Below are 17755 nucleotides of genomic sequence, written 5' to 3'. Positions count from 1 at the left end.
CAAACTTTGTTCTTCACACACGGGAAAACAATGGATACTGGCGGCCTAGTTTTGGCAAAAGAAACCATCATCATTGTAAAGCATGTTTTGTCTTCCCAGCTACTGCAAAGCAGGGTCCGTTGGGAGTGGTTATTGGAAGAACGGTCACAATCGCTGTGACTCAAGCAATAGACAAGGCCATTTTTTGTGACCCGGCAAACGTATAGGGCGCTTCGGATCAACCGTGTCAAATGATATACTGTAACACTCCCTGGCGAGGCTTTCCCATTCCGCAACAAAGGGAATTGGCCTTTGTGTTAGCAGGGCTGGAAAATCAGGAATAAAAGACAGTGGAATCCATCAATCACAAGGGGCACTGACACACACATCAGCACAGAACAAACAGGGCAGAGCACTGAAACCAGAGCTCACTCTGAAGTAGGCCATCAACTATTCATTCTGTTGTGATGCACCAACACCTATCAGGTGTGATGCCGTCTGTACTGATTTCACCTGGCTTTGCGTCAGGAATCACAGCTAGCCAAGGCTTCGCAAAGACAGGGAAGGAGTCCACTGTGTAATAGCTCCTCAGAAATTGCACAGTGGACTGGTCAGAGGAGAGACTGGCGCCATGCATATTTCATGAAGATATTCCAGTTTAGGGATAATTCTTCAGCTGTTTGAGCGAGGCTAGTGACAAACCACCAAGACTTATGCTCTATGTCAAGTGGGATCGCCTTAGTTTTAAAAATTTATCAGTATAGTGACTTATTAATTGCCTCCCTGCAGTGGCTTTACTGACTCGTATAAAAGACACAACATGAAGAGCACTACCTATCCCGTGAAATCCGTTATTAAGGGTCTCCACCCCACAGCAACGGGTGACGACGGCGGCTTTGTAATTGCACATAAAGAAGTCGACCAGAGAGCGGACGGAACAAAGCCAAGGAGCCACAGTAATTTATTAAAGTGTATAAAACAAAAGCAAAATAAAACACTACAGTGTATGTTATTGTCTTAAGACACACTCACCATCTTTGCTCTTCAAAACTAATTCCACACATTTGCTCATCTCTCAAGGTGCTTCATGCATAGTGTCTGCTTTACACCACCACTAGTCCATAAATAAGTCATGGGAAATTGGCAGCTTTATTCTGAAATTCAAATACCTGCTTCTGCTTATAAAAGAGCAGCGTCTTTGTCTTCCTCCACCATATACACACACACACACATACAGTATATACTGTATATAGGTACTTAGTTATTGTAACTGAGTTAGTACACATTAAAACTGACAGAACAGAAATGTATGTCTATATGCATGTATGTCTTTTTATTGATTAAATGTGACCTCAAGGGGTGAATCGATGCATTTGTCCATTGTAGGTTAAATCAATATTAGAGTAGACGAAAGCATGGATGTTATTATCCGATGCTTGTCTTTGTTGTTCAATACGACAAAGCCATAAACTACAAAAAAAAAAAAAAAAAAAAATAGAATATGGCTGAACCAGCGATTTTCTGTCCTGAATTATTCCAATTTTCTGTTAAAACCGTTTCATCTGTGTGTCATAAAATGGTGAAAAACGACCACCGCAGTGTTAGCATCAAAGATTAGTACTTTGCAGCAGTGTAAGAAAGTGCAACTTAATCTGATTAATTTATTAGAGATTAGAGATTAGTTTTTTAATATTATTATCTCACCATTTCTACTCTGGTTAAACAAAAGAAAAACATTGTATGCATCACAAAGATTGTGTATTTTTCAGGCATATTGTACTGGATTACATGACTCAGGAGAATTGCTGTTGTTTTGTGTCTGAGCATTACACTCTCATATAATGATGTTTATTCTAACTGGTCAGTATAACTGTGAGTGCACCTGCTTACAGCATTTCAAATACTTCTTCGTGAAGCTTTGGAAGCTCTGATTTTGAAAGACAGTGATATGGCACCTCAATCTTGATCTTGTGGAATTGTCCTGTTTAGCCATTGGACGTTAGTGGATTATCTGTCGCTTTTATTGTTGATTTGCTTTGAAATGCTTTAAAATATGATTAGATTGATACTGCTCTCATATCCGTCCTCTCAGTATGAAGACAATTAGCTTAGCTTCGCACTAAGAAATAGGTCAGCAAATAATAACAACGTGTAGTTTTTACACTTTGGTTATTGCCCATATATAGTACCCAAAATATTCCTTTAATACATATACTTAAATGTGCACAAATGGTTAAACTAAAATTATACTGGATTAAAGAAGGCAACCGTGAAATTAATAATGTCAAGTTTCCACTGAGTAACACTGGGCTCTAATCCTTGTTACATCTGCTGTAGTAGCTGAATATGGTGTTGTCGATCCACCTGCGGAACTTGGACACGGCAGTGTAGACTCCAGGAAATTGAGCAGCAGCGCAACCTTTCCCCCAGGACACCACACCATAGACCCGGCCATCACACACAAGCGGACCCCCGGAGTCCCCCTGAAACCGCAGGCAAAGTGGAAGCAAAATCATTCATCCATTTAACTGAGCAACGGACATAAATAGATCTGGTGAGATTCTTTAATCTTGTCAACAAATCCCATGAAAAGACAATTGAAATGATCCTACTGACAACACTCTCTATACGTTTATAGCCAGGGCCTGAAACAAATAAGCCATCTGTCCCAAAAGCATCTATTTACTGCTGCAGTGGGTGACAGTTTACTGTGTTTCCGAACCCTGTTTCTCAGAAATGAATAATGTTCTGAGGCTGATCAGTTGTTTGGTTTTGTTTTGAATGAATAAAGCCCCACATTTATGAACTGAACCAACATGAGGTTGTTGGGGTTGATAGTGGGCCAACAAACACCATAACTCGTCACTACATGCAGATTTTATATTTCAGAACACTTCTGCAGAAGAAATATGTTGCCTGCAGTCATTTTAACACATGTTCAGTATTAATGTATTTGCAAATGAACATCATTTCAATAAACATTATTTCTAGGAGACAGGGTGGTCATTTACATAAATACTGAAACCACATTCGATATATACTCACAACAGTAAAATATTTGTATTAATCTGCCGTTAAAAACTGTCTTGTATGAGCTACTTTTTATTCAACATTTATTCATTTCTCTGTATGGAGACAAATACTCTTTAGATAGGGTAGAACTGAAATTCTGACGCACAATGTTGATTTTGGTCATTTCATGGGATTTCTTGAGATCAACAAAAATCTTAGCCTTAGTCACCCTCATATACGGACAACAATTGAGTAACACATCAGTTGGTGTTTCAAGAAAGACAAAAACTACCTCTGCATGCAACTGGATAGCCCAACAACCATTTAGAACCATTTAGTTGTGAACAAGTTCAACTCTATGGCACTGTTACAAAACATTTGATTGGCCCAAGACATCTTTGCTGTAGCATAATCAGTTTCCAACAGAATGACTCCAGACCAACTCTATCTAAATATAGCAGCCCAGCTCTGTTATTCAGCTGTTTTACTGTACTTTGATTCAAGACAAGACAAACCTGTGATGTCAGGAAGAGCAATAAAACAAGAAGGTAAAACAGAGGTCTCTTTTTGAACCAGAATAAAAAAAACTGAACTGCGTGCGATGAATTCAGAGGTGGCAAAGGCAAAAATATAAATAATGCATTAGAGATGTCATTTTTATTCCAAGTGCCATTTACTTGGAACTTGCAACAGACGTACAGACTTAAAGACTGAGGTACTCTAACCTGACAGGCATCCTTCCCACCACTGCTGAAACCGGCACAGAGCATGTATTCTGTGATGCTGCCGTTGAATGACTCGGTGCTGTTACATTTTTCTGTGGAGACGATGGGTAGCTTGACGGTTCGGAGGGTGGAGGGGATCTGGCCTCCACTGGGGCTGGTGTAACCCCAGCCTGACACTCGACACTCTTTGCCCTCAGCTACGGTGGTGCCGTGCCTGGGCAGCAGAGCGACGGACACGTAGCTGTTCAGATAGATCGGGGCCCTCAGCTGGAGAGATGATGGACGTCATTATTAAACTCACAACTGAAGATGGCTAAACTGATTCAGACAGATGAAGCAACTTTGAATTTAAAAAATAAATAAAAATAAAAATAGACAGAGAGGAGAAAAGCTTGCACTATGTACCTTAATAAGCATAATGTCACAGTTGTTTGTGGTGCTGTTGTACTTAGGATGGGGCACCAAAAGGTGTGGCAGGATTTCTTGTTCTGTCCCCTCATAAATGGTCAAAGAGTAGTCTCCTGCTACTATCAACATTTTGTTTACCCTGCAAATAAAAACAGAATAATATTAAAGGAATAGTTTGACAATAGATGAGAAGAAAACTCTTCTCTATTCTGTCCAAAGATGCAGCCAGCAGCTATTTAACTTAGGTCTTGACAAGAAAGCTGTATTTCCAGAGATGATGAACTGTTTTCTTTAAGAGTGTGACACATGTGGCCAAATGCATAAATCTGTGTACGCGTGTTTTGTCAGATTTATAAAGCTGCACATACGCCTTATTCTGGTCCATAAATCTCAGTCATTGTGGAAGTGCGTGCATGCGCCTGAACCACATTTCTACTGACGCGGTCCTCAATAAATAAACCAGATTCAGGCTTGTGTTGTGGAAGTCCCACATGCGTACAGCAGCAGTAAAATTAGACTGATTCGATCAGCGTCTATTGTGATTTTTCACTGTTCTTATTTGCGTTGTCAGTTGTGTTTCCTCTGTCGGTGCCGTATACCACTTTGGATAAACTGTGCTGTGCTGTGCAAACAAAGTGATCCATTCGGTCCATAATTAGTTTCAACCTTTTTCCACAAAGATGTTGTAAAATGCAATAGGAGCCAAAGAATACGTGATTTTTATCGTCATCACTGCCCTTTTCATAAAAGATATTTTGGCATATCAAGGCATGAAAAGCACAGGTATAAAGATTAAAATGAATCATGGCTGACTTCCAGTCTTCAGTTTCAGAGTTCAGGTACTTTGTAAGCTGGCTGCTCTTGAATAGAACAGAGCCATTGTTAATGTTATTACTAACACTTGTGCTTCTCCTGCTATGACAGGTCCAAGTATAATAGTTTGAAAGGGCCTATTAAGATTTATTTTCACGGGCAGACTAGACAATTAAATAATAGGAAAAGTACGGGCGTAAGTAATAGCGTCAATAATGGCTGTGCTCCATTTGTGCGTTCCACCAGCAGGCACAGTCCAGCTTCCTGTAATAGGAACATTTTACTGGACTGTGGCCTTTATTAGGGTTATTAATTACACGTCTACCTTTCCTGCTGTGATGTGAAACTTGGTATATTATATAAGATCAAGCTCTGCACACGTCATCTTATGAACTGTGAAACAATGACATAACATTGTTTACTAAATTACAGCGACATTGTGTTTCCCTTTGTGTGTTACAGAAATGTTGGCTAGGGCTGCCAGGATTCAGATAATCAGTAACCATTAGGCTGCCAAATATCTTAATTAAATCAAATAATTCTTCAAATGTCAAGGAGACAGAGGTGCACCATGGCATGACCCTATTTCACTTCTGAACTTGACTTTTACTCCAGTAAAGGCATATACAAATATACTGTATATTGCATAGAAGCTGTTGTTGGCTGACTAACAGGGAAGTTGACAATCTGGCTGTATGCCATTTCTACGGAAATGAACAGTATAATATAACTGTTTATTAATACACTGCTGTAACCCTAGACTCTGGATGAAACTCCAAACAATATCCAAAATCATTGCTCCTTTACCAGACAAATTGTTCGTAGTCCATATAAGTGTTTATGCTTGTGTCAGATTGCAGGATTCATTGTTACTGGTGTTTGTGTATCATTTTCTCTCAGTTCACAGAATCTGATATGACTTGACATTATTGTATCTTAGAACAAAATCGTGTATCCGCACATTAACACGCAGAGTCAAATCAGGACGAGGTCAGCCTATGTCAATTGATCCTCATAGAGCTTCTTAAAAAAAAAAGCTGTATCAGGATGGAAAGATGTTGAGTGTATTGACCTAAGATTTATTTCACCGCTTCATCATCTTTATGTTTATGCCTGAGGTTATGGAACTTTTACACACAGTGGAGGTAAATCAAAAGACTTCGCTCACCCAATGTTGCAGTGTGCTGCTGTGATAACCCAGTACTTATTTATCAAGAAGCCCCCACAGATGTGCTGGCGGCCCATTGTTTGTATCGACACAATGTACTTGATTGAATGTGGAACTGGTGCATATCCTCCCACTATGCGCCCCTGAGCGTGGTCCTCGCCTGCAATGCGAGCAGAAGATTAGCTCAGATTAGATTTGGAGAGAGGATCACAGGTAAAGGTTCTGTGCAAACCACACAGAGGTAACACAGTTTTATTGCTGCAGCATCAGCTAGAGCAATGCGAGTCATAAAGAAAACAAGAGGATTTCACAGCACAGATACATCTGGCTCAGCAGATCGATGAAAAACAATCTCTGAGGTGCATTGATTCACAGCGAGTCTGACCACCATTATATATCTGGTGTTAACAGAGTTTGGAGGTGACACACTGAGTCAATTTGGATTTTTGCTCTTCCTAGTTGTTTGGCTCCTAAGCAGTAGTGGTGTAACGGAATTAATGGTAGGTATTACTTTATCCATTAAACTGCAATACTGGATTAAAGGTTTTACCACACAACCTTGCCAGGATAAAGGTTAAGCTTAAGACTGAGCAAATACATCGTTAAATCCTTCTTCACACTTTAACAGTACTTTTCACTGGTATATTTGATTGGTAGAATCGTTGATGCAGGTAATTTGCTTGTATTGGAGTATTTTATTAATGTGGCAAAAATGTGTGGTCTATTCATTCCTCTTTTAGAAGTAGAGTTGTATTTCTGAAGCAGCTCTACCTACGTCCAATGTAGGAGGAAGTGGGAAAGGAATCTTAAAGGGTCAAGACTCCAGCGACGCTGTATGCGTTTCAGCTTGGTGCCTTCACAAAGAAGCATACTGCAAGCAGCATTTAAAATAATGTATGAAGTTACAATAAAAGGGTTAAAAACAACAACAATCAACAATCATATACATCCACATGTACTGTACATACGAGCCTATGGGGCTCCTGCAAAGTTAGTTTGGGCAAGGCCCTGATGAAGGCCTTTATTTTCCTTGTAGCTCTGTTTTAAGTCTCTACCACCTCTTCTATACATAATGTTAATATGCTGTGTGTAGCTCTTTAAAAGCTGAACAGTACATGCTGTTGTTTGGTGCTGAGCAGCTCATAAGCTTTTAGAGTTTTTCTTCTTTCTGCCTAATGTGGCCAAAAACAAGACTCAGACTGCACCAAAACCGTTCCCACCGGACAGTGGGATGGTTTTAGAAGTGTTCCCTTGATACCTGTAGGGCTTCATTTAGAACACTGCTTGAACATGAGCCGTCCTTTTGTGCCCGGGACCTTAAGCGTTTGAATGACTGGAGCAATTTACAGTCTGCGCTGAAACGCGTGGGCAGATTTCCGTAAATTAAGACGAGCGGTGGACAGTGACACAGACTCTCTGTCAGTCATTAAGAACTAAAGAATCCCCGGAGATGAGTAGTGATTGTAAGAAAACAGTTCCAGTCCAGTTGCCGTTGTTTTAGTGTTCTTCTGTGGAGGCACTTTGCTCAATTGTGGTTAATTATTTGAGTAAGGGATTGGATCCGAATTTCAGTGTTTACTTTTTTTTTAGTTAGATATACTTTTGTTTGTCTTAATTGGATTTGGATAGAGAGTTAATATTAGATCCATGTGGATCTAATGTTGTTTGCTAATGTTAGCTTGTTTATGTAGCAGACGGGATGCCTCCCTCTGACTATTCAGGTCTGTTGCTGTGCTTTTCACTGGTCTGTTGCCAGCCAATTAGCTGCAGAGTCGCTATAAAAACAGGAAGTTGATTACTGAGCTCTTCCCTGACTCTGAGCGCATGCATCCCTTGTTCCTGGTTGCCAGACCTCTGTGATTGTTGCAGGTATGAGGTTGTTTCAGGGATTGCCCCTCTTTAGTCATTTTCTTTGTAAATCCCTCCTTTTTTGGTTTGGCTTTAGCTTTGCCTTCTCTGTCTGTCTTTTTACCTGATCTGCCTTCGGAACTTGTTAGCCCCTGGGATCCTTTTGCCCGTGGATCTCCAAACCCTTCAACTGCTTTTCCCCTGGTGTGCGTGTCCTTCACGTTAGGAGCACTCATATTACATATTACGTTTTGGACATAGCTGTCTGTTTTGCTGACCCAGGCCAACTTTCTTATCGTGCACAGCTAACCATGTTGGCTGTATAGCTTGGCCTCCAGACAACGGTCAGTGTGGTGGTAGATTTGAATTTGGTTCCTTTATATCCGGTTGAAATGTTAATTTTGTGTTTATTTGTAATTGTGTATTCTTGCTGATTTGTTCTGTATGAAGGTTACTTTGAGAATTTTGTTTATTTAATCTGAATATTTCTGAACTTGTTCTCTTGTAATTCTTTTCTTTGGACTCCCACTGACTGTTTTATCTTGTATTTCAGAAGCTGAGAGCCTAAAGTGGTGGTGGTGGTTGGGCCTCTGTGGTGGTTGCCTTCACTGTGTACCCCCAGTTTGCTTGTTCGCGTGTGTGTTGACTCTGGTGTGTTTGGGATGGCCCATCCCAAGATATCACTTCTTGCTGGCCCTCGTCTCACTGGTAAGCCTCAGCTCTGAACCAACTTTTAATGGATGTGTGTGTGACAGTCGCCTCTTAATGTTTTGTTTCAATAAACTGTTTTGATGGAACCTCGTCTCCTGCCTGTTTGCATAATGCCTTATAAGAATTTGTTCATAATTAATAATCCCTGGGTGGCATTATTTAGTTAGAATATCCTTATTTCAATTGGGGCCGAAAACCTTAGCCCCACACCTCACATCACTCTCGGTAACGTGACCTTAGCGTTGGCTGGCCACTGCAATGACTGAACTATAAAATACTTTTTATAAACATTGTACATGTTTATAAAAATGAATGTAGTATAAATTATACTGAAATAGATTAATGACAGCTGGGATATGCTCCAGACCCCTGTGACCCTACTGATTATGGGGAAAAAATAGATTTCTGTAATTGAATTATTTACATTTGTGGCATTAAATTTAGATCAGTTGTGTCTCAAATTTCCAATTGTATTGGTGCCAATTTTCTGATTAACATTCCACCTATTTCAAAAGTTATTTGAAGACAGATTTAACAGTGAAGCAAAGATTGAGTTTCCTTAGTTTGGCTACAGAATAATTGGTAAAGTTACAATTGATCAGTTTCTGAAGTTACCTTGCGGTGTTCACAATTCAACGAATGTATTTACTTTTGACATGAATTCAGTATAAACACCACCAAACTGGGCTTTGACACAAACGCATACCATGAGAAATTTGCTGAAAAGCTAAACAAAACCCAAACTTTCAAACAATTTAAAAACCTTGGGAGGCTTTGGGGGAACTCACATTGACCCCAGTATTTCTATAATCCATGAAACGGCCCCAAGTGCATAGAAGTTGGGAATGAACTCAACGGATCACATTGTAGATCACAGTGACTAAGACCAATTCCAGGCATGGAAGTCTTGTCTGGGATGAAACTGCACCTCATTAGCGCTCCAGATATTGATCCCAAGCTATAATTAGCAGCAGTGGTGCGTGTCAGGAGTAAAATGGTAACTTTATACAGTGCCTTGAACCTTGATTGGGTGTGTGAGATTGACACACACGGAGGTGCCTTAGACAGCATTTTGAAAGACCTTTGCTAATGGTGTTTAGCTGCCATTGACTGAACACAAATGAACTTTCTTTCTCACGTGTGGATATATTTTTAAAACTTAAATCGAGGAGGAAAGTGAAAGTTTGAGTCTCCAGCGTTGTCGCCTGTGAACTTAAGCTGCTTAGATCCTAGACTTGTTGGAGATGTTTATCAGGGTCTCCTTTTCTAGTTTATCTTTGTGACATAATTTGCAGGCACAAAAAGGGGGGCGTTGGCCACAATTGGATATTGTTATATTTGTTAGCCTTGGTCTATTGTTGCTGAGGTTTCAAGTTCCTTTTGTGATTCATCTCACTTTTACTGACCTTTAGTTTTCAAAGGCTTCTCATGTCAGAAAGATATCTTTGTCGCACCGAGTAACAGTATGCACGCTACAAGAATATTTACCAATTCACTGACGATATTAAACTTGGTATAGATCATACACATATAGTCAAGATGTTTTCATTTCAAGTCAAATTCAAGCACACCATCTTCTTTCTTTTTACTCTGCTTGTGGTAAGATCTTCACTCGTCTCCATAGGAAAATAGCTCTGAGTAACATTTTTGCACACAGAACTGCAAGCTACAAAGGATGTTTTTCAAATTTAATAAAAGAGATACTAATAATATATTAGCCCGTTAAAATAGAAACTCAATTTTGCAGAGCTGTGAGCATGTTGTTTTTTAGGATGTTCCACCGAATATTAGAACATCCCAACTTTCTGAAGGATTAACTTCTCTTAAAACCCTTTCTGCATACTTTAATAAACTCAAAATTCAAGATAAAGAAGCTTACTTACAGTTTACAGCCAGGACTCCCAAAAATATACAAAGCAATAAAGATGGCCGGAGCATAGTGAGACAAAGGGAAGAGCAGTCTGCCCTCGCCGAGAGACTTAACCTGTGTGCTATTTAATCTTAAGGGGAAGGCATCTTACCTGCACTCTCGGGTTTCTTATAGTTTCTGTTTCCGTTTCCATGGTCACCTCCTTGTCTTAGTCCAATATATAATTGAAGTTTCCACAGCACAGCCCTTGTCTCATCCTCTTCTATGACCTACTCCAGCTTCCCCGTACTTATCTATTGTAATCCCCCAGTTTATTATTTGGCCTTTTCTGTCTCATAAAAGCTGAAGGAAGCTCATTGTGCTGCCATGAGCCTGTATGACGGGACCTGCCGTTGAGTTTTATCATGTAATATTTAACAGCTACCCTCATACTGTAGCGCTGTCAGGTGACAAAATATGTGTCGATGTGTGATTGAAGCCCCTAAAATAAATCTAATTGTCTGCTGTCACAATAAATGAAAGCAAATACAGTAAGTGTCTCTGCAGCTTGTCATCTTAGTACAGTCTCCCCTCACTGATTTCCTCAGAACGACTTTCTGAGGGTTTTGACTGATGTTAAGCAGCAAAATGTTTCATGTCAGACCAGGTCAAGGCAGCACAGTTGCTCCACACCTTTTTCCAGAGCCAGGTGTCATTAAAAATGGAGCACAGCTCAGGCTGGCCTCATCATCCCTCTGTGGAGTTCCTGACCTCAGCTGGCTAATACAACTCTCTGTTGCCCTGGCTGCTGCTGATTGCTGTAGTCGCGCTCTTCTCATCCCCTGGGTGCTGACCACTGGATTTTTTCTGCGTGACCCACTCCTCAGTCCAAGTGCTGTCATCACTGCACATGGCTGCTGCTACGTGTTGTCACATTCATCAGCCCTGGCCCGGGACTGAAAAGTCACAAACCGCAAAGTTGTAATCCACAACTCTCTTTGTTCAATACGCTGACTTACTGTAAAATTATCAGCTGACTTGAAATAGAGGCTTTTCTTGTTGGTGAAGCTTTATTTTGATCTTAGGTTTTATAGACAGAAGATAAACATCAAATAAGTACTACTACTAACTGCAGTATCGATGTAAGCATGTTTATGTGGTATAGTAATTATGAGTGCATCAAAGAGGATTAATGAAAAACAGACAAAATATTACATACACCGATCAGGCATTACATTATGACCACCTTCCTAATATTGTGCAGGTCTCCCTTGTGCCTCCAAAACAGTTGTGACTCATCAGAGAATGGACATGGGTCTTCTGAGGGTGTCCTCAGAATCAGAATGCTTTTATTGTCATTGCATGTCCACATACAACGTAATTACGATTCCCATCAGAACATTGCATTGTCACAATGGTCAAAGTTATTCACTTCTCCTGTCAGTGGCCTTAATATTGTGGCTTATCAGTGTATTTCATAATAACACACTTGTAATGATAGAGAATATGTCTCCAGGTCATGAATAAGAGCTCAACATGTCCTCATGAGTTTTTAAACTTCCTGGTGAGGGTCTGGTAGGTAGGTACAGACCTTTCTCACTGAATACATTTGATTTCTTATTATATGCAAAAGTAAGAAAGTACAAGAGTATAATTACAGCTAATTATGGCTGCAGTGTGTGTATACACTACTCACGAATGTTTCCATCTGATTTAAATGCACAACTTTGCAACGAGTATAAATTAAAAACAGGGTCAGCACGTTATTCTGTTACGTAAAATGTATTTAAGGATTAGAAGTGGTTTTAATTGCCACTTGATAAAAACCAGTTCATGACCCTGTAACAGCTTGTTCATGGAACTGAGACATCTAGATCTCGAGATAATCTTGTCTGTATTCTGGGGTGGCGCTCAGGTCTTATCAGTGCCAGTATCATTATAACATCTCTTCTCAGTTCCAGTAACTCAGCACATGCTGCCGGATAAAACCTTTTTGTAATTTCTGTTAAAAGCTTTCTAAGTCAGGCGTAATTCCTTTTATGTGTCAGCACAACTCATCGTGAACTTGGTGTGTTAAATTGATATTTAACCTCCATTAATAACTTTAAATGAAGAGAAACAAGCTGCAAACAGCTTTCAGCACTCAGTGTAGCATCCACTTAGAGTCATAAGCTTCAAAGGGGCTGGGTTGCATAAACCATTCGCAGTTTATTAGGAGCTTTGCTCATAAAGTTTTGCCCAAGTTCTTAGAAAATCTAGTTGCTAGTTTTATGCAAGTCATTTATTCAGCACATTCAAATAGAAATAAAACACTGGATATTAAATGACATGTCTTCACTTTAATTTGAGCAGGTTTATCACCATTGAAAGAAGACTGTGGGATTCGGAAGTAAGTGAGTACTAAAATAACTGGATTCCTGACAACATGCATGTCAGCTCGGCAAAACTGCAATAGTAAAAGTTTGCTGACTATTTGAACATCATATGAAAAGAGGACTTAAATGAAACTGAACATCATTTTTCTTTGCTGTTATTAATATAATGTATCAAAGCCTGAATAAGTGTTCCCATCGAAGGTCAGTATTCTTGTTAAATTGTATCTTGATCTGTTCTGAGGCCCTGCAGTGGCATCATTTTTTGTCATGCCCTCTGCTTCTCCCTCCTCGCCCGCAGCCGCTCTCCGTTTCTAGACTTAGCGCCTCATCTGGTGTCAGCTCAGCTACCAGCTCAGCTGCCTGGATCCCTCTCTGCCTGGCATCCCGCGGCTTTCCCCCCTCTCCCCGCTCAAGTCAGCCGCCAGCACAAGCCTCTGCCTCGGATCCTCAACCATCATTCCCTGCCTCAGCCCCAGAGGCCCTGTGTTAACTAAATGAACTCTCTTGACTCAGTTTCTCTGCTTCCTCTCTCTGTGTTTGCCTTCGGGACAGTTTTAAAACTAATTTTCACTTGTTTTTTTCAAACTTTCACTGCTTCCACCTTCCCAAATGTGAGGGTAAGTAGCTTTTTCAGTATTTCGATTGGTTGTAAATTGAATATCTTTACTTTAAAACCTATGAATAAATTTTATTTAATATTTTTTTACATTTCAGAGACAAATTGACTAATTGATTCTAGAAAATACTGGGGCTGTAGCTTAAAATTATTTTCATTATCTGTTGATTAGTTAAGTTTTATGTTAATGCTGGGTATTTTTATTAAATTTTTATTTTTTTAAATCAGTGAATTCAATAAACTTATCCAAAAGATAGTTTCTTTCGTTGGTCAACTTAATCTGAAAAATGTGTTTTACTTTTCAGGATTTTCCAAATAAAATATGTCTGTTAAGTCACCATTTGTTGTCAAATGAATAAATTGAGCCCATAGCCCATAATGATGAAATTATAGTGCTTGTGTTAAACAAAGCAAAAATCAACAGAAACTGGACTTGTAGGGTCTGGCAGTGAGGAACGCACAGAAATGTTCACTGAGGAAAAACGAACGTTTCACAAACGCCACCTCTTTCGGTCAGGATTCAGCAGTCCACCTACATGTGAGGAACAAGGGACACTTTTTTAAGGATGACACACACACAACACTGTTTGGACCTCTGGAAGTGCGGTTCAAAAGCACTCCTGCATGTCCACTTATTGCCGCCCTTGCTGAGACTTTGAGAATTATATTATATTAGATGGCACCTGTCATAATATACAGTAACTCTGGCTAGAAGCGCTAATTTATCAGTAACATATTGCACTTGTGTGTAACAAAACCTGGACGTGGAGGACAAAAGAGAGCCTGAGTGTAGTTTGAGGCTTATTGTAATGGAGAGAATGGAATGTACAGTACTGAGAATAAATAGAATCCTCATTTACAGGATGGAAATCAGAAATGTCCTTGGGTCATCAGCTGCATATGTTCTAAAACACAGAAATAATGTCCTTGTGTCAAATGTTTTTTAATTAGAGCACGTTATTATACAGTTGTAAATTCACGGCATACACATCTGTATACGCAGTGTACATCCATATATATAGCAGTGTAGTTAGCTCATAGCGCACTTTTTTTTTTTTTTGTTTAGAACATACAACATGACTATGAAATAATGTCCTTTACCTAGTACTGATCGGTGACCTCTATAGAAAATGCACTGGTAAATATCATCTTGTTTGTATTAACATAAACAATGGTCAGTGTTATCCACTTGAATTATAAATTACATAAAACTAGTGTTAAGCATGCTGCAGTCTTAACTCCACAACATGTAGAGTCCAGGTGTTAATTCCTCATACCCTTTATTTTAGCAATGCAAATAAACTTGAAACTGAAACACAAAAAAAGCATGTGTACATATTCCCCACAACCTCGGTTGAAATGAACTGATCCAGGTAGATTTCACCCAATCAAAAAGATCGTAAACACTTTCTCTGTCCACAACCATGGCAATGATGGCGACCGCTTCAAGGCGTTCCCAACCTAAATACCTTTTGGAGCAGGTAGAAAAACTAGAGCTTAGAAATGGACATAATACAAGAGAACACCTCAGCTTTGTCACATAGTAGGTCAGTCTCATTGTTGCAGCGTGAGATGGTCACAGAACACAGCAAGACGAAAAGATAATTTAAACAAAAGATTTGGATAAGGATTCAGTTACAGTATAAAAGTCAACGGGAGAGCATCGGTCTCACCAGTCGGAGATACTGTCTGCATTCCTGAGTTTGGACTTCCAGGTAAGCAGGGGATGATTTCAACCCTTTTCACTTGAATCAATCAGATTCAATGGTCTGATGGAAATTTGCACTCTAGAAAACAGCATACATGCTAAAACATATATAAAATGTAAATGTATAATAAATGCACCATGCAATTTTCGTAGAGTTATATCAGTAATAAGATTTTAGCAATTGTTGTATCATCACATTTGTTAAAACAAGAAGTTTGTTAGTCTGTTACAGTATAATTTTGGAGGAAGATCTACTGTACATACAAGGTGGTGCTGAAAGCTATATTACTGCATTACAGGAAACAACACCAAAACAACTGAAGATATGGCTGCACTGCAGCTCTGTACTGTGCTGGTGTTTTTGTGTGTCTCTGTAAATTCAAGTTCTGGTAAGTTCTTGAATTGGTTGGTATTATTTCTTCAAAAATATTTCTCTCAGGCAAATAATGAAAGACATGAAAGACTCAATAACTTAATAACTTAACTAACTAAACTAACTAAAACTAATTGGACTCATCTCAATTAGAGAAACGTAATATATTACCGATATATTCTGCTTGATTTATGAAGTCATGTTGCTTCCCTCTTGGGCAGAACCATTAATAATTTGGCACAAATTGTAGATTCTAGATGCCTGATTCAACATCAAATATTATTGATATCTACAGACCCAGTGAGGATCATAGGTGGTCAGGAAGTCAAGCCCTACTCAATCAAATATCAGGCATCCCTGCAGACGGAGACAGGGCAGCACTACTGTGGAGGAACCCTGGTGCATCCTCAATGGGTGGTGTCTGCTGCCCACTGCTGGAGACCGTGAGTACTGGCACTAGACAACACCAGACATGGTACACAGTTATAGTAATGAACACTAATGTGAGTTTGTGATAGCAAATATGTAAAATTGTGAATTACTGTTATTTACAAATAGAGTGAATGTTCTGTTGTTGCCTTTCAGGAGCCTTATGATGAGGGTGGTGTTAAGTGAACACAGCCTGATCGAAACAGAGGGATTTGAACAGAACTTCAATGTCTCAAAGATATATGTCCACAACTTTAACTACAAGACATTCAACAATGACATCATGTTAATTAAGGTGAGCAGAATAGCAGCAGCCTGAAAAAATAAAAAATAAAAAAATACATAGCTGTCAAGTGATGCAGTTGTTTTTAGACATCATCTCACAATCAGTTTAAAATGACTTTTGTGTTACAGCTGAGTGAGCCGGCAGTACTGAATGCCAATGTCCAGCCAGTTGACCTACCCGATGAAAACACCCCTCAAATAAGTGGTGTCTGCACAGTGAGCGGCTGGGGTGTTACACAGGTTTACAGTTACACCCTCTCCCCTGTGCTACGTGCTGTGGATGTGAGAGAAACAAAAAACTGCTACTGGTACTACTGGAGCAGGATCACCTCCAACATGATGTGTGCTGGATCTCCTTTTGGCGGCAAAGATTCTTGCCAGGTACAAAAGCATGCAGCACATTATTTTATTGCTGCATAATATACAGCGTAACATTGTCTTGATGCATGCTATTTTTTAAAATGAATATTCTCTTGTTATTATTTGTGTGAATTCCATGCTTCTGCAACAGCAGCGGGGTTTCCTTATGGCTGCACTTGTGTACAAATGCAGTTTTCTGTATGATACTTTCCCACGCTTTTGTGACTTTTCAGAAAAATGTTGAGCTTGTTGTGCGAGAGAAAATGTTTTAGGGTCACCTAAGTTACTATCCATCCCCTCAGTACCATGGACATCTGTACATTATTTCAAGACAAATTTAGGTGTTTTAGCTTCATGCAGCCCAAAGCTAGCGTAAAGTTAAAGGTTTGGGAAACACTGCAACAACGCGGTCCTTGTTAAAGAACCAATGCGATTTAGTGACATCTAGTGGAGAGTTTGTAGATTGCAACAATCTAATACTCCTCTCTTGTGGAGGAACCTACAGTGGCTGTCACATCACTGGAAAAAAAAAGGTGAAGTGGCCTCTCTAGAGTCAGTGTTTGTTTGGTACATTCTGGACTACTATAGAAACATTGCAGCGCAGCATGGCATGATCTGTGAATCTGCTCTTCACTCAGACATGAATCGTTCCTCCTAAACTTATGAAAACACGTCCTCACAAGCATGTTCAACATGTTTGATTTGTCATGGTGATCTACAGGGTGACTCCGGCGGTCCCCTGGTCTGCGATGGCTACTTTGAGGGCATCGTCTCCTGGGGTATCAGCTGCGCAAACCCGTACTACCCCGGCGTCTACACCAAAGTGAGGAACTACGTCCAATGGATCAACTGGATTATTAACAACGACACACCATGAACAGTCACCACTGCTTATTTACTTTAAAAACGAAACAGCTAATTCAACATTATCATCATTGGCATGTTCTTCAGAAATTACTGTTGCCTATGTGTTTTTTACACCACTGAATGTAACTTTACACATTTAGTTTAATTACAATATGATTAACTTGTAATATGAAGGTTTAGTCATTTTCTGATAGAGAAATACAATACAGAAAACATATTGTTCATATTG

At 39.6% G+C, this 17755-nt stretch overlaps 2 protein-coding genes across 2 annotated transcripts; one reads left to right on the top strand and one right to left on the bottom strand.

Moving 5' to 3' along the window:
- Nucleotides 1-923: 923 nt before the first annotated feature.
- LOC311494093 (trypsin) lies at nucleotides 924-11271 on the bottom strand. The gene is made up of 5 exons (XM_084552958.1): nucleotides 10548-11271; nucleotides 6106-6265; nucleotides 4122-4263; nucleotides 3717-3983; nucleotides 924-2462 (listed from the first exon to the last, which is right to left on the bottom strand). Exons 1-5 carry the CDS (start codon nucleotides 10600-10602, stop codon nucleotides 2292-2294), a joined length of 795 nt encoding a protein of 264 aa, XP_084409084.1. The 5' UTR covers nucleotides 10603-11271; the 3' UTR covers nucleotides 924-2291.
- Nucleotides 11272-14302: 3031 nt separating this feature from the next.
- Nucleotides 14303-17750, top strand: LOC311493744 (trypsin). The gene is made up of 6 exons (XM_084552521.1): nucleotides 14303-15219; nucleotides 15512-15601; nucleotides 15881-16028; nucleotides 16171-16309; nucleotides 16429-16680; nucleotides 17381-17750. Exons 2-6 carry the CDS (start codon nucleotides 15538-15540, stop codon nucleotides 17534-17536), a joined length of 759 nt encoding a protein of 252 aa, XP_084408647.1. The 5' UTR covers nucleotides 14303-15219; nucleotides 15512-15537; the 3' UTR covers nucleotides 17537-17750.
- The last annotated feature ends 5 nt before the right edge of the window (nucleotides 17751-17755 follow it).

This window comes from Chelon labrosus (genome assembly GCF_963514085.1).
Source record: "Chelon labrosus genome assembly, chromosome: 10".
Lineage (NCBI taxonomy): Eukaryota > Metazoa > Chordata > Actinopteri > Mugiliformes > Mugilidae > Chelon > Chelon labrosus.
This window is presented reverse-complemented; position numbering and strand designations above follow the sequence as displayed.